This window comes from Gopherus evgoodei, chromosome 5, assembly GCF_007399415.2.
Source record: "Gopherus evgoodei ecotype Sinaloan lineage chromosome 5, rGopEvg1_v1.p, whole genome shotgun sequence".
NCBI lineage: Eukaryota > Metazoa > Chordata > Testudines > Testudinidae > Gopherus > Gopherus evgoodei.
Genome location: NC_044326.1, coordinates 112,443,322 through 112,471,032, shown reverse-complemented (window position 1 = coordinate 112,471,032; position 27,711 = coordinate 112,443,322). Strand labels below are relative to the sequence as shown.

At 39.4% G+C, this 27,711-nt stretch overlaps 1 protein-coding gene across 2 annotated transcripts in view; it reads left to right on the top strand.

Moving 5' to 3' along the window:
* TBCK (TBC1 domain containing kinase) overlaps window positions 1-27,711 on the top strand; it is a 185,875-nt gene that overhangs the window by 59,484 nt on the left and 98,680 nt on the right. Inside the window, exons 10-20 of one of the 2 annotated variants that reach the window (XM_030564511.1) lie at window positions 1,294-1,442; window positions 2,642-2,780; window positions 5,107-5,206; window positions 7,330-7,379; window positions 7,792-7,921; window positions 8,927-9,025; window positions 12,109-12,171; window positions 13,865-13,991; window positions 14,703-14,753; window positions 21,004-21,087; window positions 27,352-27,437. In XM_030564511.1, the coding sequence (XP_030420371.1) occupies window positions 1,294-1,442; window positions 2,642-2,780; window positions 5,107-5,206; window positions 7,330-7,379; window positions 7,792-7,921; window positions 8,927-9,025; window positions 12,109-12,171; window positions 13,865-13,991; window positions 14,703-14,753; window positions 21,004-21,087; window positions 27,352-27,437 (1,078 nt within the window). The remainder of the gene's footprint in view (window positions 1-1,293; window positions 1,443-2,641; window positions 2,781-5,106; window positions 5,207-7,329; window positions 7,380-7,791; window positions 7,922-8,926; window positions 9,026-12,108; window positions 12,172-13,864; window positions 13,992-14,702; window positions 14,754-21,003; window positions 21,088-27,351; window positions 27,438-27,711) is intronic. The other variant, XM_030564512.1, reaches the window with a different exon arrangement.

Here is a 27,711-nt window from a genome sequence, read left to right as displayed (position 1 = left end):
CCATGTATGCTCAGCTACATAGTAATGCATCGATTTATTACCTTTGTACTACTTTCCATCATCATTTAACATTGCTTTTATATGTGTTGCAAAAATATCTTGTGAGTAAAAAGTGAACACATGCTGTTAGATTAAACCAGAATTATAGCACCTGTTGCTGTAATTTTTCCCAAACAGGCTTGTGTTTTCCCAGCCCATGACTAAACAGAACAGTACCAAAAATGACCATCCAATAGAGCTGTTTACCGTATATGATTGTTTCTTTTTTAAATTCCAAGAAAAAATATTTGGAACAATTGTGTTGTAAGATGAAGCACTATGGGTAATTAATCAGAACTGAGACTAATCAAGTCTGTTTGGGGAAATATGCACATTTATGTTGCTTGATGTCTAAAAATGAGTTATTTGAATCAGGACTCCTGATTATTTTTATTTTAATAAAAAAAAAAAGACCATCTTTGCAAGCAAGATTGAATCTTGGTGTTTGGAAGTAAACTATTTAGTCACTCTTAAATTGACAGGTTTTACTGATTTCCTCTGGAAATTTGAGGTGTTGTTGTAGCTGTACCATAACCAACATGATTGGTGTTACTTCAAAACACATTCTTGCGTGCCGTTGCTTGAAGTGTTGTAGAATTCTTGGTCTCAGGATATTAGAGAGAAGAGGTGGATGAGTTAATACCTTTTACTGGGCCAACTTCTGTTGGTGAGAGAGAGACAAACTTTCAAGTTTACACAGAACTCTTCTTCAGGTGACCTGAAAAAGAGCTCTGTGTAAACTTGAAAGCTTGTGTCTTTCACCAACCAAAATCGGTCCAATAAATGATACTATCTCACAGTTTCTAATGCACTGGCATGAGTGACCTCTCTTTTAAAAAAAAAAAACACTTTAAGTACAGCATAGAGCTACTCACTAACTAAAGGTGAAAAAAGGTTCATTTATGACCAAAAGAACACTGGATTGTCTCATTGTGTTACCTTTGTTAATTAGTTTATATCTTCACTAAAGACAGAAGAGCCTAACTTCGGTTGAGAATAAGAATGCTTGGTCATAGATAGGCTGTATGATGTAGAATATACAGGATTATTGTAAATAAAATTGCTCACAGTGAACTGATTGCCATATGAAGCTTTGCATTTTGATTTGATTAACAAGAACATTTCTTTGGTGATATGAGAGTCCATGATCTTACCACTTCTGATTTTTTTATATTAGCTTGATTTTTTTTAAAAGGGCTTTACATTTTTTTTTCTTACTTTTCTTTTTTGCACTTTTAAAATGTTTTACTCAAGGCCAACTCCAGACCAGTTACTGTGTGACAATGTGTTCAGTGAAGTGGCCTCTATATACCCATGCTTCCACAAACCTGCCAGTCTGTTCTCCTCCTCTCTGAGATGTGCTAATTTAACTCTTCCGGAGGACATCACTCAGCTGTGTAAAGGTAAAAGTGAGTAGCAGGGATAGGGTGAGGCAGAGAGAAAAGGGAAATAAATAAAATGCTGCCTGTAGAGTACAGAACATGAAGGAATTTACTTTTTTTTTCTGTTTACAGATTGCTAAAGTATTAATATTACATTCTTGTAGCAAGATCGTATTGTTTCCTAATGGTTAGAGAAGAGTAGTATTAAGTGCTTATGTGTCTGTGGGGGCACTAGAGGATGGAGGGAGGGTATCTCTGATCTGTGTTCTTTGTTCATTTTATGCATCATCCTCTGTAATAATCACCCATTCATTGTCCTTGATCTGCAGTTTTTATGATGTTTTTCAGCTGGTTTAGGTGCTGATTTATTTTTTTTTTTCATATTACTATGTGGTCATTTGCAGACAGGGCTCCTTGGACATATCATGCGAGGGTTGGCCATAGCTCCATTATTAAAATTTACATAGGCAGCTGGGTATTGGAAGTACTGGAAATCATAGGCTGTTGTCAGTTGTTATAAAGCACAATCTGTGTGGGAGAGGGTACATTTATAAAAGTCTATACCAAAAATTTGCATTTACCTTACAGTATGTTCTAAAGAGATGGGATTTTCTTTTACCCTTGTTTGAAATCCCCACTTCAGTGAATGGGCTGCCATTACCCTTTCCGATAAGCTCAGAAGTTTCTTATTATTTTAGATATTCTTATTTGTTAATGTTGTGAAGCTAAAGTTACAATTGTTAAAATTAAAGCTGAAGCCAGTACCAGTATGTGTGTGCTGCATATGTAATATTTTGGTAAACTGAGGCTTTTAAACATGGATTACTGGTTCTATCGTTGCTGTTTATTCTTAGCTCTTTGTATTGTGGAAGAGAAGTACATTTTGAATTATGGGTAAAATAAGCAAAAAACACACTTTCGCTCAGTGTTCTTATCTGATTTGCTCAGTTTTCTGGCACCAAATGAAATGGCAGACATTCTTTCACTTTTTTTTCTGTATGCAGGACACCCCTAGAGTGTGTCCAGCTGCCTTTGTCTTCCCATGAGCCTTGCATTAGATATTGCAAAGGGAAGATTGCTTTTCTTCTAACTCTGCAGTAGGCCATATGACCTTTCACATCTAATAATCTCTTTCTAACTAAAATGTGTTTAGAATGATTGTGAAAAACATGAACTGCTTAAAAAGCTGTAATTCATTTTAATTTGGCTTCTGTTAATAGATGAAGACTGTGATTACCTAGCAGAAAGATCGATTGAAGAGGTATATTATCTCTGGTGTTTGGCTGGAGGAGACTTGGAGAAAGAACTTGTCAACAAGGAAATCATTCGATCAAAACCACCCATCTGCACGCTTCCCAAGTAAGGAAAGGAAAACACTTTTGGGGATGGAAACATAAGGAGAGGGGTGGACAGAGAAGTGTAATGTCCCGTTCTTCCCCTCCCCCCCCCACCAAAAAAAAAAAAGTTTGGTGTTTTTAGAAGTTCCAACTTCTTAGTTTCAGAGAGCAATTTGAAAACAACATCCTGAGTAATAGTAAAAGCCTCAATACTTCCACATATAAGCTACTATCATTCACTGTTATCCCACTTGATTTTATACCACTCACCCACACTTACTATTGCCTCTGAAAAATTTGCAATAGTATATGGAAGGTTCAAAATACAAATTATCAACAGGCTGTAAGATTCCATTTCTTAATCAAATGATCCATTTCCAGCATACCATAGCACTAAATGATGCTACATTTCTCAGTACAAAAAGCTGCATATCTAGTTGCCATGCAATTTAGTAAATTAAAATAAAAACTTGCTAGTTCTGTTTACATTTACATAGACCTACAATCCCATACACTCAACACATTTCACCAGAGATCAATCTTTTTTTTTTCTTTTCATAAAATAATATTCTACTGTAGAGGATTTATGGAATTGTGACATAACTTAATGTACCCTGGAACCATATCCTTGTTGAAATCTTTGCTATATGTTTAGGCTCTGGTCCTACAATGTGATATAAGTGGGTGGAGCCCTGTGCTCATGCAGATCAGATTACAGGATTGGGTATTTAAGTAATATGTAAAATCAGCTGTGTATCTCCAACAGCATATTTATTTTTGCAGAGCAAAAGAAGATGACAAAGTTAAGATTGGTTGGTGGCATGAGATGGGTGAAGTTTTAGTGATTGCAAAGTAATAAGTACAAAATAACACAAATTAGAAAAAATAATCCCAACTATACATGCAAAGTATTTCTTCACACAGTGCACAGTCAGTGTGTGGTACATGTTGCAAGTGAATGTTGGGAAGGCCAAAAGTATAACTGGGTTAAAAAATGAATTAGATAAGTTCCTGGAAGATAGGTCCACCAAGATGGTCAGGGACATAACCCATGCTCTGGGTGTCCCTAAACCTCCATTTGCCAGAAGCTGAGGCTGAATGATGAGACGGATCACTCAAGATCACCCTATTCTGTTCATTGCCTCTGAAGCAGCTTGCACTGTCCACTGTCAGAAAACAAGATACTGGGCTAGATGGACCATTGTTCTGACCCAATATGGCTGTTCTTATGAGTGATTATATGACAGCAGATAACTGACTCAACTCTTTATCTGTTAATTTCCAGAGTTTCGGGGGGTGAGTGGGAGGGGCGGAATGTGTGTTTAAGCAGTAGAATTTTTGTGATGAAAATCATTTTGTATGTTAGGTGGCCTCCATTAAAACACACTTCCATTCTTTTTTTTTAGTCACTTTTTTTACTTATTTAAATAACTTTCTGTATTATTTGGATTGTAATCTCTCTCTCTTTCTCTCTCTTCCATACACACTCTCATTCTCAATCACACTTCTGCTTCTGAGTTTAATTAGTCCCATTAATATCTATACTGAAGATGAAATATTTCTTCATTCAATGGACAGATCCTAATTTAATCTCATTAGTGAGAAGCAAATAGAGAACCTGGTATTTAAAGATTCATAGTTTCCAAGGCCAGAAGGGACCATTGTGATCTAGTCTGACCTACGTCCTGTATAACACAGAGGGGAAAAAAAAAACTACGTGGCCAAGTGCTCCCAGGATTTGAACCCATGACTTCTGGTGTGGAAGGTGGGAGCTTTACACCTGTGCCCATAGCCTGCCTAGACCCAGGTGAACTTAGTTTCTTGAAAATCAGCTAAGTACAGTATGTTCTAAAATACTCATTCTGTTGGATCACCCTCATTTGGACGTATCCATAGCAGTGAAGAATTACCCTGATACAGCCACACAGATAAACACCTTACGAGATCCGTTTGAATGACAGAGATGTTTATTTTCCGCTTCCCTCACGATACAAGAAGCTGGGATATTGCCCCCTGTTAATCCTGGTCTGTGCCAGGATGAGGAACAAAAGGGAATGTTAATCTCATTCCGTTCCACTTTGAAGGAGCTGTAAATGGTATTCTGATATGTGTTCAGTATCTAGAGAACATGAGAAGTAAGATTTTTTTTTCATTCAGAATTATTTAAATATTACTAGCTTTTCAATGCAGTCAATGTAGTTAGGAGTACGGTACAGTATAATTCTAGGAGTTAGTGTTTTATTTTCGTTGTTAAACAGCTGATGTAAAATTTTGCTGGTTTTTTTGACTATGCAATATTATGTCCTTTAAAATAACCAGGAATTGGTGTTCTGTCTTTCTCTTTGAAGCTTTTTATTTGAAGATGGTGAGAGCTTTGGGCGAGGACGAGATAGAAGTTCCCTCCTAGATGACACCACTGTGATACTATCACTGTGTCAGCTCAGAAATGTAAGCAAAATGTATTCCCAGCTGCCTATAGAGACAAGGTGGGAAAGGTAATACCTTTATTGGACCAGTTTTTGTTGGTGAGAGAGACAAGCTTTCGAGCTTACAGAGCTTTACTGCAGGGCTGGGAAACGTACTCAGAGTGTCATAGCTTCATGCATTTTACTGTTTTACTAAATACATTTAGCTGTGACATTCTGCATACATTTCCCAGACCTGAAGAAGTGCACTGTGTGAGTCAAAAGCTTCTCTCTTTCACCAACAGAAGTTGGTCCCGTGAAAGAGATTACCTCATCCGTGTTCTCTCTCTAATATCCTGAAAGCAACGTGGCTAAAACAATACTTTATACCTTCTTCGCTGCTTGTAACTCAATTGCAGAAACAATTAATATTTTAAGGAATGTAAGAGAACAAGTGCTGCTGTTCTTTCAAAATACCGTTTCAGGCAGTCCCTACTGGACACTTTCCGGCTCTGGATCCAATAGAAAACTCCTTGGCCAAAGTTAATTAGATTCTGAATTACATATAAAATAAAAAAAGAAACCATTTTGTCTGGGAGAAATTACTGAATTTGGTTTGGTTTGGTTTTGTTTGTGATACTCAGTTCATAATATTGCATTAGCCATATTTTTACTGGGTAATTGTGACATCCAGTGGTGGCTTAAGTTAATAATAAAGAATGAGTGTAATCTATTTTTACTTCAGATGATACATCTTTCAGAAGTTTCATTTCTATCTAAGATGAGCCAACTTTACAAAATAACATGTTTACTATGGTTGCTGGGTTTCCCATGGTTTAACCTCAGTCTTTGGAAACTTGAAATGAATCTGCAGCTGTTAGGCAACTGGTTTTAAGATATCACTCAAAGACTCCCTCAAAATTACTGAATATAGTTCTGTTTCACCTCCATTAGTAAACCACACTGATTAAACAATAACTAATCACATTATTGTTAGGGTGCTTTGAGTGACTGCTATTTCCAGATTTTACCATATTTCTTACTGAAATATATTTTTTTCTCATTGTCAGTGTACGTGTTCGTTCACATGTGGTTTTTATTGTAGAGTTCTATGTTAACGCTGTACAATTGGTATTTTGTATTTAAAGCAATAAATAATAAATAATAAAGTATTAGTTTGGGGGAAGATGTCATACTAAAATTAAATGGATGTTACAAATGGATAGCTCAGAATTTTGGTCCATTTTGGCTTGAATCCCTTTAATTTCTAGAGTGTTACAGGAAATGAAGCATGAGGTAATCAAGTCTGTGCACTCCACATAAAAATGTGCTGATGAAGCAACAAAACTGCACTATTTTACATTAATACGTGAAAACTGACCAGAGAAATGTTTTATTACAACATGCAGCAACTATAGTGGGGTGAATTTTTGGCACATAAAATCAAAATCAAATATCCATGCCTATCCAAATGCAGTAGTGGATAAATATACAGAGCTTTCATTTTTGAGAGGATACTAGCCTGAATCTTGCTAATCTCTTAACCAAACTTGCAGTGTTAGTTGAAAGTTTTATCTTTATCTTTTGGAATCTTCCAAACATAACTCATGGAAAAGAGCACAATGATTGTAATCAAAAAAGGATCAGTGATGAATGAACTGAGAGTCTGAACTGCTCTGTCAATCCCCAGGGGAGATGGCACTATACCCTCAAGTTAGAGATTGAACTGCATAACAGAACACTGCAGGGAAGATGGTATTAAACTTTAAGCACGTCGCACTGAAGATGTCTATAAACTTCAGACTTTAAATCCAGTCTCACCTGCCTATAACCCTCCCGAGAATGTCTCAGATGTCATTAAACATTCCCACATACTAATAGGTTATGTGAACAGGATTAATTTTCAGAGTTGCTCAAAGTGTAAACACAGTAGCTTCCATTGATTTTTAAGAGTCGTCATATTAAATTTTGCATGCTACTTATCATTTAAGGGTGGGCATTCCTTCTTAATCAGAACTAAATTAATATTTAGGCAAATATTAGTGCAAACAGTTAAAAGTGACTAATTATAAGTAACACTTTTCATATTCCTCTAACTGTACCCATTAAGGTACTGAGAAGCATTTTGATGTTAAATACTTTTTTTTTTTTTAATCTTAATTCCAGAGACTGAAAGATGTTGGTGGGGAAGCATTTTATCCATTGCTTGAGGATGAGTAAGTATATATAATAGCATTAATTATTTTTGAGTGGTGGTTTGTATTATAGTGGAACATTACACAACTGGACCAAGGTTTTCATAAAGAGAAATCCAGTGTTAACCTCCTATATCCTATTTAGACTCCTGAAGTCATCAGGAGCTGCTGTCTGCTCAGCACTTTAGAAAATAGGTCTGCTTATTTAAGTGTCTAAATGTGAACTGAGAAGCTTTAGTTACCTGGTCTTGCAAATCTTGACTTTGGTATTTAATATATAGCACTGAGGGCACAAATGCTGATTTTGACATTTTGATCTCCTTTCAAAATTGTTTTCTTACTTAAAAATACTTTCCAGTATACATTCTTCTTTTTACATCTAATCGCATTTATTGTTTAGCCAGGCTTCACTGCTTTTCTCCCTCTCTTCCAGGCAGTCAAATTTACCCCATTCAAACAGTAATAATGAGCTATCTGCAGCAGCCAATCTTCCTCTGATCATCCGAGAGAGGGACACAGAGTACCAGCTACACAGAATTGTTCTATTTGACAGACTACTGAAGGTATTGATTTTTAACAGTACTGCAATAATCTCAATTATCCATTAATTGATTCAGTTAATTAATTAGAGATTTCTGAAGAACTAAGCAATTGCAAGTGCAAGCAGAGAAGTGAGAGAGTAAGGAGAGAGGAAAATAGAAGAGAAGTAGATGCACAAGTGAATCCAAGAGAAGAGGGAAAATAGGAGTTAGGAGAAACTGCAAAAAGAAGAGGCAATTATAGAAATCCCTACAATAAGAAAGGCCTTAAAAATATAAATAAAAATGAAATCTGAATCATTACTATTAAGACAGTTGCATATGAGAGAAGACACTGAAGCATCTCATATATTTTCTAACAGCAGTAGGCAGTGCACACAGCTACCGAATTAAATGTGAGTGATGTAGCCTCAGATAGGTCAGTAACACTTTTGCAATGCACATTCTTGACTGAACACTCTACTTGCACATTCAAACAGTACTAGTCTGTACTGTGATATCACTGTGGGGGTGGGAGAGGTTTATTTTTATGGCATGGTATTTTGAAGTTTCTCTGCAATATGATTGTACACATTTTCGTGTGGCATGTGTGTAAGAACTTATCATGAGATAAGTGATGGGTTCATTCTGATTTTTTTTACACATTGTAATAAGTATTGCACTAACTCTGAGACATTTTTTAAAAAGTCAGGTATATATACTATGAAAAGAAATACTTAATGCAGAAGAAATTAGAAACTGCAGACATTACTTATATTTAAACCTTTCAAATGTAACAAAACATGAAAGGCACTTTCTTTCCTGTAAAAAGGGTGTTGGACTGGATTATCTGAAGCAATAAAAGTGAATGCTTAATCCTTGTCTTTTAGAGAAGAATGCACCTCTTTTAGATTGTAAAATTTATATACATTAATTAACAGTGTAAGCAGATTTACTGTATTTGAGTCCAGTGGTAGAGAAATTTTTCCTAAAGGAAGGATCTTGTTGGTTTCAAGAAAGTAGTGTATATTACTTATTTATTTATTGCAGGCTTATCCATACAAAAAAAATCAAGTCTGGAAGGAAGCCAGAGTTGACATTCCTCCACTAATGAGAGGTTTAACCTGGGCTGCCCTGCTGGGGGTTGAGGTAAGAGTAAGAGAAAGGATGATTCACACTAATTACAGATACTAGGGAGGGATGAAGATTGAATAGGTACATTTTGTACTACTTGGAATAATGAAGTGAGAATAATATTTGAAACTATATGAATAAGTACAATGTTGGGGCAATTTTTGCTTCGCTTCGTGATTTCCGTTCTATAAAGCCAAGGAATATTGAACTTGCCTGGGTTTCAGTTCATTTTTGACTTTTCCAAAAAAGATAAGTGCCTAAGCATCGTTAGCAATATTTAAAAATGCCACTGCTATTTAACAACAACATATTATTATTATTATTATTAAACTCCAACAAATACACTTAGCAATCCCCTGTCCAATCAACAAGGGCTAGAAAAAAATAAAGATTCGGAGGAAAAAAAATCTCCTTTCCATCCCACTATGATCTTCCAGGGTGCAGTTCAGACCAGTGAACGGTTGTCACAATTTGCCGTGCAACCCGGGGTGCCTTCAATGCTTCTGTGCAGTAGCTCCCAGCCTAGGCTATTCACAGACAGCATGCAGGTCATATCCTGAGTGTCTAAGTATATCCACAGTCCTGGTCTAGCAGCTCTGACCGCAGCAGCCTGTGAGCAAACACCAGCCACAGTCTGGCTTCTAGCAGTCTTGATTATTACTTGCAGGGTGACCCCACTGTACTCCCAGTCCTGGATTTTCCCCAAAAAACACGTTTTGCACTGTGCAAACCTCTTCTGAACAGTCCAGATATATTAGGGCCGTTGCTCTTTTAAGGTAAGATAAGATCCCATGGGAAGCAAGTTCCAGGGGAAAAACAGTTTGAGAGTTGGCAGTTTTTCAAAGAGACGTTATTAAGTGTACAAAAGCAAACTATCCCACTGTGTAAGATAGGAAATATGGCAAGGGACCACGCTGGCTTAACCAGGAGATCTTTAATGATCTGAAACTAAAAAAAGAGTCCTACAAAAAAGTGGAAAATAGGTCAAATTACAAAGAGTGAATATAAGCAAATATCAGAGGGTAGCCGTGTTAGTCTGGATCTGTAAAAGCAGCAAAGAATCCTGTGGCACCTTATAGACTAACAGACGTTTTGGAGCATGAGCTTTCGTGGGTGAATACCCACTTCTGACATGCATCTGAGGAAGTGGGTATTCACCCACGAAAGCTCATGCTCCAAAACGTCTGTTAGTCTATAAGGTGCCACAGGATTCTTTGCTGCTTTTATAAGCAAATAATAACACAGGTATGTAGGGACAAAATTAGAAAGGCACAGAATGAGATTAAACCAGTAGAGATATAAAGGGTAACAAGAAAACTTTCTACAAAGACATTAGAAGCAAGCGGAAGACCAAGGATAGGGTAGGTCTGTTATTCATTGAGGGTTGGGAGGGGGAACAATAACACAATGTGGAAGTGGCAGAAGTGCTAAATGACTTTTTTTTTGTTTGTTTTCACCAAAAATTTTGGTAGCATTTGGACATCTAACTTAATGAATGACAGTGAAAATGAGGTAGAATCAAAGGCTAAAATAGGGAAAGAAGAAGTTAGAAATTACCTAGACAAGTCAGATGTCTTCAAGTCACCAGGGCCTGATGAAATACATCCTAGAATACTCAAGGAGCTGAGAGAGGAGATATCTGAACCATTAGCAATTATCTTTGAAAAATCATGGAAGACAGGATAGATTCCGAAAAGGGAAGTATAGTGCCAATCTATAAAAAGGGGAATGAGGACAACCTGGGGAATTACAGATCTGTAACTTCTTAACTTCAGTACCCCGAAAGATAATGGAGCAAAAAGTTAAGCAATCAATTTGCAAACACCTACATGATAAGGTGATAAGTAACAGTCATCATGGATTTGTCATGAACAAGTTGTGTCAAACCAACCTGGTAGCTTTCTTTGACAGGGTAACAAGCCTTGTGGATGGGGGGGAAGTGGTAGATGAGATTTATCGTGACTTTAGTAATGCTTTTGATATTGTCTCGCATGAATAAACAAGAGAAATACAATCTTGAATCAACTACTATAAGGTGAGTGCATAACTACATGGAAAACCATTCCCAGAGTGTAATCAGTGGCTAACAATCAAGCTGGAAGGGCATATCGAATGGGGTCCCGCATGGACCAGTTCTGAGTCCAGTTCTGTTCAATATCTTCATCAGTGATTTAGAGAATGGCATAGAGAGTACTTTTATAAAGTTTGCGGATGATACCAAGCTTGGAGGGGTTGCAAATGCTTTGACAGATAGGGTTAAAATTTAAACTGATCTGGGCAAACTGAAGAAATGGTCTGAAGTAAATAGGATGAAATTCAGTAAGAACAAATGCGAAGTACTCCACTTAGGAAGTAACAATCAGTTGCACACATACAAAATGGGAAAATGACTACTTAGAAAGGAGTACTACAGAGAGTGATCTAGGGGTCATAATGGGTCACAAGCTAAATATGAGACAACAGTGTAAAAAAAGCAAACATCATTCTGGAGTGTTGTAAGGAAGTGTTGTAAAGAAGACACGAGCAGTAATTCTGCTGTACTCCGCGCTGATTAGGCCTCAGCTGGAGTATTGTGTCCAGTTCTAGGTGTCACATTTGAGGAAACATATGGACAAATTGGAGAAAGTCCAGAGAAGAGCAACAAAAATGATTAAAAGTGTAGAAAACATGATGTATGATGGAATATTGGAAAAAATAGGTTTGTTTGGTCTGGAAAAGAAAAGACTGATGGGTGGTCATAATACATACATACATACATAGTACATAAAAGGTTGTTACAAGGAAGAGGGAGAAAACTTGTTCTCTTTAACCTATGAGAATAGGACAAGAAGCATGGGAGATTTAGGTTGCACATTAACAAAATGTTCCTAATTGTCAGGCTGGTTAAGCACTGGAATAAATTGCCTCAGGAAGTTGTGAAATCTCCATCTTTGGATTACAAACACCTGTCAGGATGATCTAGATAATACTTAGACCTGCTGTGAATGCAGGGGTCTGGGCTAGAAGACCTCTTAAGGTCCCTTCTAGTCCTACATTTCTATAGTTCTGTATATTCTAAGGGCTTTTTGTTTATTTAACGTGTTCTTCTTACACTTTAGGGTGCCATTCAAACAAAATATGATGCCATTGATAAGGACACTCCAATTCCTACAGATAGACAAGTAAGATTCCTTTTTAGTTTCATGTACTGTCACTTAAGATGTCAAAGGTGTTTTCCTCCTGTTAACTGTAAGTCAACTGTTTTACTGCAGCTGATGCTGCTGATTGTTATTTAATGTTAAAGTTTTTTCTCCCAGTTTTGTAATATGCTTGTTCAGCAGAAAGCAAATTGGAGGGCCACCAAAACCGAACAATAGTAACACAAATTTAACAAATACATAAAATGAAATCTTGTATTTGAGTCAAAAACAATATTTTGAAGCAACCAAAGGTAAAGATGTCATAAACAACCTAGCAAACATTTAAAAAAAGAAGTCCCTCTCCCCTCAATACTTATTATGCACCTTGGAATTAGATTCTGAAAGACACACATCATCCCCAAATCCCATCAGCTTCAACTGATGCTGAAGGCATGGAGTACTTGGCGGAAATGGGTTCCTGTTTAGTTTAGGTTCTCCAAGAAGTCCTGTCAAATGGTAAATGGCTAAAGTCCTACCAAATGGCTTTTCAACTTGCCCAAGAATTTTTTTTCATCGAATTGGGCCTTTTCTTATAATAAAGAACAAAGTGACATTAGCATGGTCTGAGGTAAACAGGATGAAGTTCAATAAAGATAAATGCAAAGTGCTCCACCTAGGAAGGAACAATCAGTTTCACACATACAGAATGGGAAGAGACTGTCTAGAAAGGAGTATGGCAGAAAGAGATCTAGGGGTCATAGTAGACCACAAGCTTAATATGAGTCAACAGTGTGATACTGTTGCAAAAAAAGCAAACGTGATTCTGGGATGCATTAACAGCTGTGTTGTAAACAAGACACGAGAAGTCATTCTTCCACTTTACTCTGCGCTGGTCAGGCCTCAGCTGGAGTATTGTGTCCAGTTCTGGGCACTGCATTTCAAGAAAGATGTGGAGAAATTGGAGAGGGTCCAGAGAAGAGCAACAAGAATGATTAAAGGTCTTGAGAACATGACCTATGAAGGAAGGCTGAAGGAATTGGGTTTGTTTAGTTTGGAAAAGAGAAGACTGAGAGGGGACGTGATAGCAGCTTTCAGGTATCTAAAAGGGTGTCATCAGGAGGAGGGAGAAAGCTTGTTCACCTTAGCCTCCAATGATAGAACAAGAAGCAATGGGCTTAAACTGCAGCAAGGGAGATTTAGGTTGGACATTAGGAAAAAGTTCCTAACTGTCAGGGTAGTTAAACACTGGAATAGATTGCCTAGGGAAGCTGTGAAATCTCCATCTCTGGAGATATTTAAGAGTAGGTTAGATAAATGTCTGTTAGGGATGGTCTAGACAATATTTGGTCCTGCCATGAGGGCAGGGGACTGGACTCGATGACCTCTCGAGGTCCTTTCCAGTCCTGGAGTCTATGAGTCTATGAGCATCCTGAGAGATGCAATTTGAGAGTTGAGCTAGAAATCAGTACAACAAAAAATGCTCTTTTTTATTTTTATGGGGAGGGGCTGTATTTCAAAAGAATTATTTTGTATTTTTAATCTGTGTGTGCAGCTCATGGAATGCTCCCTTTTTCCCCAGTTCTGTTTTTAAAGGTGAGGAAGAAAATGGGTTATGTTGGTGGTCTGACCTAAATGCATTGGCTGCATTCCAGTTCTTTCAACATTATGGGATTTCTGTGGTGCCACCTCTAATATCCATGTTCTCTTTTTTTTTTAATGCTTGTCTGTATTGCAGATTGAGGTTGATATTCCTCGTTGTCATCAGTATGACGAGCTGCTGTCATCGCCAGAGGGTCATGCAAAGTTTAGACGGGTATTGAAGGCCTGGGTAGTTTCTCATCCTGATCTTGTGTACTGGCAAGGTGCGTTCAACATCTTAGTAAGTTTAACCATTCAGTTGGAAATCTGTACAAAAGGGAAGATTTACTTTAAAATATATAGACACTTCCTAAGTAGATCAAAATCAAACACACACATTTCTTTTCTCTGCTGTTTCTCTTTTTTTTTTTTTTTTTGTTCAGGAGAATTTAAACTTGGATTCAATTGTTCATTTGCAGCAGTCAGTGTAGAAATGTCTGGAGAATATATCTGTGGCTTACTGAAAATTTAGCGTTCTTATACTTTCCATTCTATTTGTAATGTACATTTGCCCTAATTATGTTTTATAAAAATTGATCTTTTGTCTTGCATTTTAGCATTCCTTAAACTTCATCCACTTTTGTTTTTAAAATGTTCTGTTGGCTAATGCTTCTGAGTGCAAAGTTAAAACTGCACTGAATAGTTAATAAGGTAGATTTTTTGGGGAGTAACTTGCTGGAGCATTTCTGAAAAATGTGACAAGGCTGGAAAAAGTCCAAATAATCTACTTAGTGTTGTACTTCTAGATTTTAAAATATTTTTATTTGCCTGCAGTTTTCATAATGTACTATACAAAGAAAAAATAAGGGTAACATTACAGGTGTCTTAATGCATCTTAAATATGCAAGTCCTCTGCTAAATGAATGCATTTATATTGTGTTATGATAGTGAAAGAGCAGCTTTTCATAGTTTCTTTACATTTTTTCTTCCCTCAGGTCTTGATTCACTTTGTGCACCATTTCTGTACTTGAATTTTAACAATGAAGGTGAGTACCTTCTCTAGAATAAAACCATATCTCCATCCGCCTCGTGTGCCTACGCATACAGTATGTACACGTGCTTTATATATCACAAACAGGGTATAAACAAGATTTCAGTGAGTTTTAACTACAAGGGAAGTTTGAAACTTCAGTTCTATTACTAAAATTGTTTGGAACAAATGGTCTGCCGCCCACTGCTACATTTTCTTGAAGGATTTATTTTTTAATTTTAACTCTCAAACTAATTACCAGATTCACTTGCAGATACTGAGAACATTTTATTCTTCTTCAAGTGGTTGCAGATGTGTATTCCACTCAAGTGTGTGCACTCCCAGTGACCAAAGTCAGAGAACTTTGTCTAGCAGTACTCATAGGGCTGCCTCTTGTGCCTTCTGGCCCCTTAGTCCCTCCCCTGGCGGTTTAAGATTGGTGCCACTCCGACTTCCCTCTGTTCCTTTTCACGCTCCACGTTTGAGTCAGAGCATTCTGTGTGGTATTTACCTCACCTTTCTTTCTGTCCAGCATTTCTGGAATTTTCTGTACATAGTTAGTTAGCAGCTTAGGTTTAGTACCACCTTAGGTTTTTCATTAGTAGTAGTTAGCAGCAGTCTTTAGCCTGGTGGGATGCCCTCACCAGGTTTTAAACATTGTCCACCATGTGTGCTCACTGTGCCTAGGAGAGGGACACATTAATGAAAGGTGCTCCGTCTGCAAGTCATTTAAATAAGAGAATGCAAGTGGTGAGGGGCTCGTTAAGCAGCACCTCGTGGAGCAGGCCATAGACCTGCTTCAGCACTGGTCACTTTATCCAGTCCCACAGAACCCTTCGAACCAACCTGAGACATTCCTCCAGGCTTGAGGTCACTTTTCCCCTAATACAGGGATCGACAACCTTTGGTACACAGCCCACCAGGGTAAGCCCCCTGGTGGACTGGGCCGGTTTACCTGCTGCGTCTGCAGGTTAGGCCGATCGCAGCTCCCACTGACCGTGGTTCACCACTCCATTGGCATACCAGGTGGCATCAGACTTGCTCTGTCTCTCTGTTCCTGTTTCTCCAATAATTCAGGAGCATTCACCTGCCATGGCTGCCACTGCTTTTTCTGCTGTGTCCTCGATGCTGTCTGGTTTGGTCACAGAATTGTGTCTCATTCATCAGCAACATCTTCTACAACACATAAATCTTAGTGCAGACTTGGGGTCAGCCTCCTTTTTGGCACTCAGTGTCTGCACTGCTGGACCCCTATCTTGGCACCAACACTGTTTTGGGATTGGTACCAGCCTCTGCTCCGGCATTATTGTTTGCTCTGGTACTGAGTGGAAGTGTGATGCTTCTTTCAGTACTGAAGGCATCAACTTCTCATCTAGCCTCAATATCAATTCTATCTCTATAATAGTTTTTGGACAAGGCTGGTCATTTGCTTGCTCCGTTAGGGGTGGTTCATCTGTTAGCATTGTCTGACTTCAAGCACATATCGAGATCAAGTTCAGAGTCATCTTCCTCATCTCCCTACCTTGCAAGCAATGCTCAGATCACTATTTTACTAAAGCTGCACCTTTCCTGCAGCAGGGGTAGACACTCCTGGTCTAGTTACCTAGTGACTACAAATGTCTTACCCTTATTCTCATTGGCCTTCTTTGAATTTTTGGGACATTCCTCAGTCTGCAAGATCCCGTTCTTCGACCCGTTCTGGGGCAAGGTCACCAATCCTGGCTGCAGTCTGTCTTCCTTAGCCACCTCTATTTCAGACACGGTCTGAGGTCATTCCTCCTGAGCTGCTCCAGCCCAATCCTGTCATACAGGAACAAAGTTCTCCCTCAGGAACCTCCATTCATCCTTTCTTCTTCCTTACCTCTTGACTCCATGGTACTAGACTCTTCTTCTCTTGTCCCTGAAGATGCTATGCCAGGACCTCTTGAAGCCTATGGCTTCTGCCTTGTGTATTCAAGCTGAGTTTGTGCAGGAGAATGTGCATAAATTGCTAGATATTTTCGAGTCCTTAACTCCAGGGAAGATGGCTTTACCGATTTATATGAAGCTTGGAATATCCCACCTACCACAAAGCATTCTGAGAAATTGTATTATGTTCCTATGAAGGGCTTTGAGTGTTTGTATTCTCATTCATTCCCAAACTCTCTCATTGTGACAGCAGTGAACAACAGATTACAGCTGAGGAGATGCAAGTCCATGCCTAAGGACAAAGAGTCTAAGAGGCTGGACTTGATGGGGAGAAAAAATTACTCTACTTCATCATTACAGATGCGTATTGCAAATCAGCAGGCACTGTTATCTAAATATGACTTTGTCCATTGAGATACTGTGTCCAAATTTGCACACGAGTTAATGAAATTCTGCAAGGAAGAGTTTTTAATGCATTTATTGCAGGGGGGCCACCTGGTGATCAAAATGTTGTTGCATCTGGCTCTGATCATGTCAGACGCTTTCTCCAGAATTAAGGCATCAGCTGTGACTGTAAGAAGGGCTTCATGGTTACAGAATTCTGTCCGAGCGTAAAGGATTTAGTTTACATTCATTGGGTTTTATACCCTAGCCACAAAGAGACATCATTATGGAGGGCAAGAGCAACTTCAGCAATATTGCTCACATCTATTTTTCTGACATGTATCCTTCACTGTTAGGCAGCAGGAAGGAACATTCATGGCCCACCATACAATTTCCACCATCAGATGTGGCCCTCGGGTAAAGTTTGCCCACCCCTGTCTTAACCTCCGTGGAGGCCAATTCTTAACTGTCCCATAAGCCGCTGGAATATAGGATGTTATCCACCTGGAAATTGTTTGCAAGGAGACCACTTTACCCTTCATTTAATCCACAAAGGAAACAAAAAGATGAGCGTGACAAGCTGCTGGAGATACGCAGAGCTATGAGACACAGTTACTCCTCTCAGCCTCAGGAAGTGGTAGGAGCTTTGCTGTAGCTAGGCTGTGCCAACTCCCTGGCACACCACCTTCTTCACCTTGCCAGCAAACTTCTCAGGGCTCTCCCAGCCCCAACCTTGCCTAGTAGGTAACAGTCAGCTCCAGCGCCTGAGTTCCTCAGGGATGTCGCTGCAATGCACAGCCATATCACTGTCCGTACACAGCTGATTTTAAGTTTGCTGCTCCTTTAAAGAGACAAACGGCTGCTTGACTGGAGATAACAACACTTCAAATCAATCAAAGCACTGGTTTGGTTTAAATAAAAAGTAAAACAGGTTTATTCAATCAAAAAGAGATTTTAAGTGAGTTCAAATATAAGGGATAACGATAGAAAAGGTTACAAACAAACAAAATAACTAACTTAACAAGTATAGTCTTTGTTCAAGGTTGCTTCCTTAACAATCTTCCTTTTCCAGCAATGTCTGACTAGCTCTTAGCTAGTTTGCCCACAGAGCGTAAGGTGTGGTTTTCCTGGTCTCTTCAAGTGAAGGATAACTTAGGGGTTCTCTATCCCTCTCTTTGTCATCCTGTAATCTGTTGAAAATCTTCTCTCTCAGAATTCATTGGCCCTGCTTCAAGAGGCAGGAAGGGTTCCTGGCGGTGCACTCTCCAATCCCCTGTCAAGACTGTTAAGTGATCAATTTTTCCCCACTTGCTTTCCTGATAGCTTTGTTTGCATGGCATGCAAATATGCTTTTCTTTGTCTTTTGGTCACAACTTGCTCAATTACTGGATTCCTTTGTCTTGAAAAAGACTATTTAATGCTTGGTTTAAACATATTTTAACTACTGTATAATCTTCTGTAGGTTGAACGTACAAACATCACACAAGCCTATTAATGATCAGTGAATTATTGATTTTCCAATGACATTGTACATGACACCTTTTAGACACAGATTAGAATAACAGTGAGTTGGGGTACACTGAGCTGGTCAGGCCAGCTGAAACTCACTGCTAGATACAAATAAGCCTCTTACATTGTGGCACAGAGATGCTCTTAGGGACACAGTGGGGAAAATGAAATAAATGACTTCATTCTTTCCAAGTCAAATGCCAAGCACCCCCTCATATCAAAGGAATGAAGATGCTGCGCCTACATTTGTATGAGGCTTGGGAAAATATACAGGTTAATAATTGCCTACTTAAGATGAAAATGTGAAACACCCTTAGACAAAAACTTAGGATGAGGCCTGAAGGGTATTCAGAAGGTTCACTGTTAGGGCCTGCAGCTCACTAACTCTTCTTACAGAAGTTGTAGCCACAGGAATGATGCCTTTTGGCACAGGAGAGAGAGAAAACAAGTTACCAAGTGCTCCAATGGTGGATCCATAAGGACAGTCAATTGAGTGTTAAGGTCCCACTGAGAATTATTTCCTTTACTGGTGGAAAGAGATAAATAATCCTTCTCAATATCTGCCTACCATAGAGTTCAAGATAACAGATTTCCTTTGGACCAGAGCTGAAAAACCAAAATTGCCATTAAGTGGACTCTCTGAACTAATAGACAGACTAGACGACTGAGGGAATAACAAGTACTCCTTCTGATACTGCTTGTGAGTCATCTGAGTGGAATACACATCTGCAACAACTCGAAGAAGAAAAGACCTACCTGTCCAGTAACTGTTCTTCGAAATGCAGGTGCAGGCATGTATTCCATGGCCCTCCTTCTCTCCCCTCTGAATCAAAATCTCAACTCTGATGTTCTGTGTGAAGGAACTGAGGGGGTTTGGGGCTTAGCCGTTAATTAGCCAGGAGAGGGTGGAGAGAAGTGTCCAGAAGGTGTAAGCACCACTCCGATGGTACTTCTACGCAAAGTTCTCTGACTTTGGTGCACTGCGTGCGCATACACCTAAGGGAAATACATATCTGCACCCGTATCTTGAACAATAGTTTCTGTACAGGTAAGTAACTGTCTTTTCTGTACTGAAAGACAAAATGCTGAAATTTTGGGGAGAATACACTGTATCCTTCAGGTAACAAAGTGGTTGAATCCCTACTTTAGGTACAAAATTTGTTTTTACCCATAGACCTGCCAGTAGCACTTCCGTAATATACATATATACATGCCTCTTTTTCTGTGAATGTTGTGTAGTGGAGCCTGGTTTCTACTCTCTTGATTCTAGCTTTCCAAGTCCTTAGCTCAAGTAAGATCCTACATGAAAACCAGATAACTTAGTCTCAGTCCAGGCAAAACACCCTTTGTCTTGGTGGTTCACAATCTTGAGGGGCTTAGTGGACCATCCCAGCCCCTGGATTCTTACGTCACTGCAGCATTCCAAAGCTGTCTCTCATATCCTGCTAGTTTAAAAGTTGTAACCTTTCCTGTCATTTGCAGACAGCAGTACAATTACACATACTTAGTCTTTTATTTGCCGTTGATAGGACATAAGAAACCAATCAAGAGCAATTTTTATCAGTGCATAGTAAAAATAAACAGTTTAGGATTGGTAGTAAAGATTTGTTGTGGCAGTTGTTTGTGTTCTAGTAAGGCTTGAGACCACAATCTAGATCAGAATCCCATTTTGCTAGATGCTGTATGTACTAGAGAGAGCGAGGGAGACCAAACCACACAGGGCAGATGTTAGTCACATCACTTATTGTGCTTTTGGAAGGCACTCAGGTACTAGGGTGGTGAGGGTGGAATAAGAATTTCTATACAGTAGAAACAGTCTAACGATCAAAATTATAATTAGAAGAGGTAGAAAAAATCTGAGATGAAGTGTCTTGTCCAGTGTCAAGAAGTCGGTGGCAGACTGTAATTGAATTCTGATCTCTTGAGTTTCAGCTCAGCGCCATAGCCACAAGATTATCCTTCATTCCTAAAGAATTCTTTTAAAAAACTGTATTGCAACTACAAGCAGACTTTAGGTAGACAGATGTGGTCCCTCAGGTTTTGGAACTTGGACAAGGTTAATGCCTATATTACAGTAATTGATATGGGAACACTACTGATCTGAAAGTCCCAAATTTTTGTACTTAACCTCAAAATCAATACATGGGAAAACTGAATTTGTTTGGATTGTGTAACTTTTCAACATAGACCAGCTCCCGTAGACATAGACCAGTTAGCAGATCAGTTGTATTGCAATTGTTCATTGCATAATCAGTAGCAATAGGATATTTCTTGAGTAGCTTTAAAATATATTTTTTTAAAGAAAAAGTGTTTTTTCATGCATTTTACGCTGTTAGTTACTATGTATACAGACTGATAACATCAGGTATAAATACTACTTCAGTAATGAATGTTTTCTAGTGTAAAGATGTTTATTGTACGCTCTACCTTCCTAGCTAATGTTGCTTGTGCTAATTCTCTTTTAGCTCTTGCCTATGCCTGCATGTCTGCTTTTATTCCCAAGTACCTGTATAACTTCTTTTTGAAGGATAATTCTCATGTCATTCAAGGTAGGTTGGTGTTCATTTTCCCTTTTCTTCTAATAAGAGAGTTCACGGAGTAGTTATTAATGCTGTGTTTTCAGTAAATTTGTTTTTTCTTTAGTGGCTTTTTAATTGACAGAAGTAGAAGCATAACCTTTCAGCATTATAGAAATACCTATTTATACCTTCAAGTGAAGGCGCAATGGCAAAACCCAAACAAAAATAAGTAGGGAAGCATGTGAAGATGAAAAACTAACCAACAAACAGAAGCAGCAGCAGCAAAAAAAATGCTTGCTGCTCTCTGAAGCAGTTTTAAGCAGAAACCAATCAATGTAATGAAATCAGAATCCTAGAATCCCTCTGCACTTCCTGTCATGGCGTTCTATCATTGAGGCAATCCAAAGCCACTTTATTGCAGAATGCCATTCTGCTTCAGAGCAGAAGGCGAAAGGAGCAGTAGATACCAGTGTGTTTAGAGAATACATTTACTTCAGTAGAGGGTCGAGAGTATGAGGGGAGTGCCGTATGCCTACACTTAAAGTGCTGTGGTGGCACAGCTGCAGTGCTTCAGGGAAGACACTTGCTACGACGGGAGGGATCATCCCCTCACTGTAGATAATCCACCTTCCTGAAAGGTGGTGGCCCAGGTGTATGGAAGAATTCTTCTGTTGACCGAGTCCTGTCTCCTCTGGAAGTTATGTTGGCTTAACTGTGGCTGTAGCTACACTAGAGAGCTTCCAGCAGCACAGCTGCATCTAATGTCAATCTAGTATAGCCACTGTGCACCGACAGGAGTGAGCTCTCCTGTCAGCTTAATTACTCCAGAGCCCATGAGCAGTGGTAGCTGTCAGCAGGAGAAGCTGTCCTGCCAGCATAGCGTCATGCACACTGGCACTTAAATTGGCATATGTTAATAAATGGCTAATTCACACCACTGAATGATATCACTTATTTCGACTTAAGCTGTAGTGTAGCCATGGCCTATATCTGTCAAGGTTGTAGATTTTTTTCATACTCTTGAGAGAACTAGCTATGCGGTTGTCACTTTTCAACATAGACCAGTTGGTAGATCAGTTGTATTGCTGAGCTGAGGACAAGTCTTCCGGAGCCCTGAGGAAACTGCTTCATAGCTCCTGGATGTTATTTTTTGGCCTCAATAGTCCTATAAGTAATTAGGTGGAGGGGTGGGGTCTCAGTTCCTTTTAACATGGAGACAAAGTGGAGAAGAAATTTGGGAGGATTGGGAAGCCTCCCAGAGAAGATTTGCTGAAGTCATCCTATTTGAATAACAAATTTAAAGCATAGAGGATCTTTACTTCAATCCCCACTCTGATGTCCCCCTTGTCATCCTTTTCCCCATCACTAGCCCTTAAATGCCCACTTGACAGCAATTCTGACAAGCATTATTCTAATTTGAATGATTTAACTTGTGCTGTTTGTAAAGGCTTGGCTACACTTGCACTTGATAGCGCAATAAAGCCTCCCAGAGTGCTCTACCTTACTCCTCTTCCACACTGGCAAGGCATGGAGAGCGCTCTGATTCCCTGGCTAGAGCGGTCTTGGTAGTCCACCTCCCTGAGAGGATTAAGAGCTGTTGCGTATTGGGTGAATTGCTGCAGCTCCAGTGTAAATGAGGAGTAACGTTATTATGCACTGATTGACCTCCAGAAGCATCCCGTGATCCTCTTAACTGAAGTGGTCTCTCTTGTCTTTGTTGTGAACTTGGGAGGTGGAAGTGCCCTCTCAAAGCTTTGGTTCTGAGACAGGCTGCTTATCTGGTCTGAGAAAAAAACAGACAGCTACTGTTTCCCTTTGAGTGAGTGAGATAGAGGCGGGGGGGCTCCATTTGGAGTGCGGACTGCTCAAGGAAAAAAACCAGACAGCTACTGTTTGCTTTGAGTGAGTGAGAGAGAGGTGGAGCAGGGTGGGGGATCTGAACTGACAAGATAGAGTGCTGACACACTCTCAGCACCCCAAAAACCCACTCTCTCTCCCCCCACACTCCCTGTCACACTCCACACACCCCACTTTTGAAAAGCACATTGCAGCCTCTTGAATGCTCAGATAGCTGCCCATAATGCACCGCTCCCAATGCAGCTTCAAGTGCTACAAATGTAACCACGCCAGTGCGCTTGCAGCTCTCAGTGTGGACAGACTGGAGCGCTTTCCCTAGTGTACTCTACGAAGGCTGGTTTAACTTAAATCACTCTACAGCTGCAAGTGTAGCCATAGATTCATGAGTCAGAAGTGTGTCTTAATAGCTTGGTTAGGGCATGGTCTCTGTTGACCTAACAATGTTTTTTGTCTTGGGAGTCAAGTTGGCAGCTGTATGAAAAGGAACAGAACATTATTCCGCAGAAACGTTAGTTTGAGCATACAGGAAAATACTTCTGAACTCTCTCTTGCTTTTTTATTTATTTATTTATTTATCTAGCAGGGGGGAGTAGAGATGGAAAATTAATGCTAAAAAGGTAGATTTTGTTAAACATGATGGATAGCTTCTCACTTTTTCTCATTGGTTACTACGATTTGTACCTATATAACAAATAATAGATCTTGCTGAAATGCACCACATGCACTTATAATCCACAAATAAACGTTATTACAATACTTTCCCTGTATGTCTTCTCCCTTCATGTCCAAAAAGACATAAGAAAGTTCTCAGACGGTCAACAAAAATGATTAGACATTAAGATTGGGGTAGACAGTAATATGAGGAGAGGCTAAAAGATTAGGACTGCATAGTTTGGAATAGAGATAAGTGAGAGGGGAGGGGTGACCGGGACACATGAAATAATGAATGGCATGGAGAAGGCCAGTCAGGAGATATTCTGTTTGCACTCTGTCATAATATAAAGGCAAAGGGGCACTTGATTAAACTAAAGGAGCATATTTTTAAAGAATAAAATCAACTGTTATTTTATACAATAAATAATTTGCCTGTGGAATTAACTGCTTTAGGCTTTTTTAAGGCCAGTAGCTTGGTGAGATTTTTTTTAAAAGTTGAGACAGTGATATGTAGAAGAATATCATTTGTAGTGTTGCTAACTAGGATATAATGAGAGTTCTTGATCTTCATGTGTCCAGGCCTGAAAAAATTACCAGATGGGGATAGGAACATGGTAGGATATTGCATAAGTAAATGTATTATGTGGTCTTTACATCTTGCACTGCAGCATCTGGTATGGGGAAATTGGACTAGCTGGACTGTGGGTGTGTTCTGATTTGTTAGTTTCTAGCTGGTGGCGTTCAACGTCAACATATTAATTCAGTTCTAAAGGAAGGTTTTGTGATGGTTTGTTTAGTTTGGTGAGCTTTTTCCTATTCCCTGGAAACAATGTGAGGAACATGGCAGGATGGATCATGTCTGATTACATCACTATAATTTTAGCACTTCACCCCTTAATGGAATAAAAATCTTTCCTAGTGCAGAAAGGTGCAGCATATCTCATTTCTGTGTCTGCCCTAAGCAGTTAAATCATAGTTTGTCAGATTTATCAGATGCATTTCCCCATATGAAGTAAGATGTAAGAGCAATTAAAGGTTTATAGCTATAGAATATCAAATTATGACAAAGAATAATTCATATCATAAAATTCCAGCAACTGTATTTGTTAAGACCTAAATTATATGGTTTCATGAAGGATTGTGTCTCTTCAATAGATCCTTCATTAATCATGTAATCCCACACAATAATTATTTTGAGTCTGGCTATACAAATAAAAATGATATTTAATAAACTATAGTGTATCTGTGCAGAACCACCATAGGCACAAATTCCTTGTTTAAAAGGAAATGTGCTTTAGGGAAGTTAATTGTGAATCTGTTTTCATCAGCGCATATCTGAATGTATGTGGTTACTGGCTTATATGGCTAGGTCTGCACTACCAGCTTATGTCAGTATAACTACGTTATCCACACCCCTGAGTGACATTATTATACCAACCTAACCCCTGATGTAGACAGAGCTATGTCAACAGGGAGAAGCTCTCCCGTCGACATAGGTAGTATCTTCACTAAGCGATACAGAAGCGCAGAGGGTGCAGCTGTGCTACTGCAGTACTGGAAGTGTATAAAAGCCCTGTACCTTACCCGTGGTTGCTGGGTATTTTATTAACTCGTGTGAGCACTGAATGTGGGGAAAACTAAATTAAGCATGGTTTGTCCAACCACCTTGTTTGGATAATACATGCATACAATGAGACTGGGGGGCTTGTCTTCACTGCAGTATTAGCTCAAGATGTAACTTGAGTGTTGTCCCTAACATGACTCCTGTTCATGCATAAAAATCTCTAGCTTGAGTTAAGTGGTACTTTAAACTTTAGCAAGCTGTTCTGTCAGAATGAGAGTTCAAACTTGAGTGAATCTGTCACTGAAGCTAGTAAAGCAGTGAGGATGCAGCTACGCTGTCTTAGTTTTCACTGCTTAAAAAGGTGTGATTTTTATGGCCAGATAACAAACACATGATTGTTATCTTGTTGCAAAATCCTAAGTGGAGACAGGGGACTTGTGCCCAGGGCTCTGAGGTCCAAATTCACACCTTGATTGTAGGAGCTCTGGGCACATGGGACCCTCACAACGAGCCGGTGCTGAGAGTGTGCAGAGTTGGTCGGTGCTACGCCTGGCTCGCAAGACAGCTCATGGTGTCCGACACCATCAGGTGGTCCAGAGACATCTACATGGAACACATCACAGGACACCGTCAGTACCAGGTTGAGTAATCGAGTGGGCAATAACCCACTTCCTTCCTTCCCTGACAAACCAAGGGATGCACCCCACCCGTGTACTTATTCACTACACCAATACTGATTTGGACTCTAAATACATTCTATGGGTGGCGTCCCCCAGGCCACTTGTCCACAGATGTTTTAAAAATCTCCTGCACCCCAATCTGGATCTGTGCTGGTTATATACTATGTATGCATCTTGTGAACCTTGTAACCCCTCATAACTCAAGCCTGACCCCAGATGTACCTTCCCTCTTAACTTGTGTAAATTTGATTTTAAACATTAGCTTTAATAAAAATTTTCATGATGAGGTAGATCGGTGAGGTCAGCATTATGTCTCCACCCCTCCCGTGCCCACCCCGACGTGATTAACCTCATCTAGTTTACTTCACAGTAAAAACCAAAGTGCCTTGTATTCACTATGTTTTACAGTGGGATAGCTGATGCGCATTAATTATCCACGAGTAAAACACACCTTTTTTTGATCAGTGAAATCAAGCCATATATTGCTATTCCAATCATTCCGTGCAGCTGATCCATTGTGCAGATCAAGGGTTGATTTGCAGTGTGAGAACTCTCACTGGGGCTAGGCTAAGTCAGGGTGTTGACTGAATGAAGATAACTCAAGACAAAAGACAAGACCTGATTCCAGTATTTGTGAACGGAATGCTTGCAAATTAAGGAGGGAGCAGTTTGGAGACTTTCTGAGGCACTGTAGCAGCACTTACTGACCATTCAGTTAAGAAGCTATTATTAAAGGGTGTCTGGCTATGACTCCTTGGCATGAAGATGCTGCCTTAGCAGAGCCTTTGATGGAGGGACCTGGAAATCTCTGCCATAGGGGCAGGGTTATGCAGTGCCAGGCAGCAGCACTGTTTGGAAATTTGAGAACTTTGTGGAAGGGAAAGAGAAATGCAACCTGTCTTGAAACTGCGGGGATAAAGTCTCTTGATTCTGATTTTAAGAGAGGCTCCACTTGCAGATAGAAGGCAAATGAAATTGTGTGCAAGGGAGAGTAAGTGGAGAGAAGCCTTTAAGGGGATTAACTTCCATTTTGGCTCCTCCAAAATTAAATGTGAATGATGATTAAGGCAATTGGGTTAAACTGTCCTTTTCAGCTTGATGTGTAGAACTCACGAGATGGTAGCTATGTTGACAGGAGAAGGTGGTCCTGTCAACATAGCGCTGTCTACACTGGGGGTTAGGTCGGCATAACTATATCACTCAGGGTATGGATTTTCCGTACCTCGAGCGACATAGTTATAACAGCATAAGTTCCTAGTGTTAGACCAACCCTGAGAGTAAAAGCGATAGAAGCTGTGTACTGTTGAAGATGCACATGGTATAAACAGAGGAGAAAAAACTTAAAATAGCTTTTTAAAAATGTATTTAATCCTAATGGATAATATAATAGTTAAAATGGTGTTGCATGTATAAAGAAAAGTGCAGGTTTCATAATTAATACTGTTCCAGGTACATGTATTCCTTGTGTGTGAGTTAAGTGTGCAGTTGTGTGTTGTTCTCTTTTTTTGGCAATAATCTTTAACATCGTTGTCATTTCAGAATACCTGACAGTGTTCTCCCAGATGATTGCATTCCATGACCCAGAGCTGAGTAACCATCTCAATGAAATTGGTTTTATTCCAGATGTAAGTGCTAAGGGTTCTTGTAAATGCTGTGTAATGAAGCCAAAGAGGAGAAAAAAGGAAGAGAGAGTAATTCTAATAGGGTGTTCCTAAATTGTTGCTGACACAGTGAAAGTTGCATACGGAAGAACTTTACTTCTGACACTGAAAGTTTGATGTGGACACAGTGGCAAAATGAGGACAGAGACATGCATATCATTAAGTGGCAGGCAGTAACTTTTATTAAATTTCAGCACCAGGGAGGGGCACTACCTGCCATCACTCATAGTCTCTTATA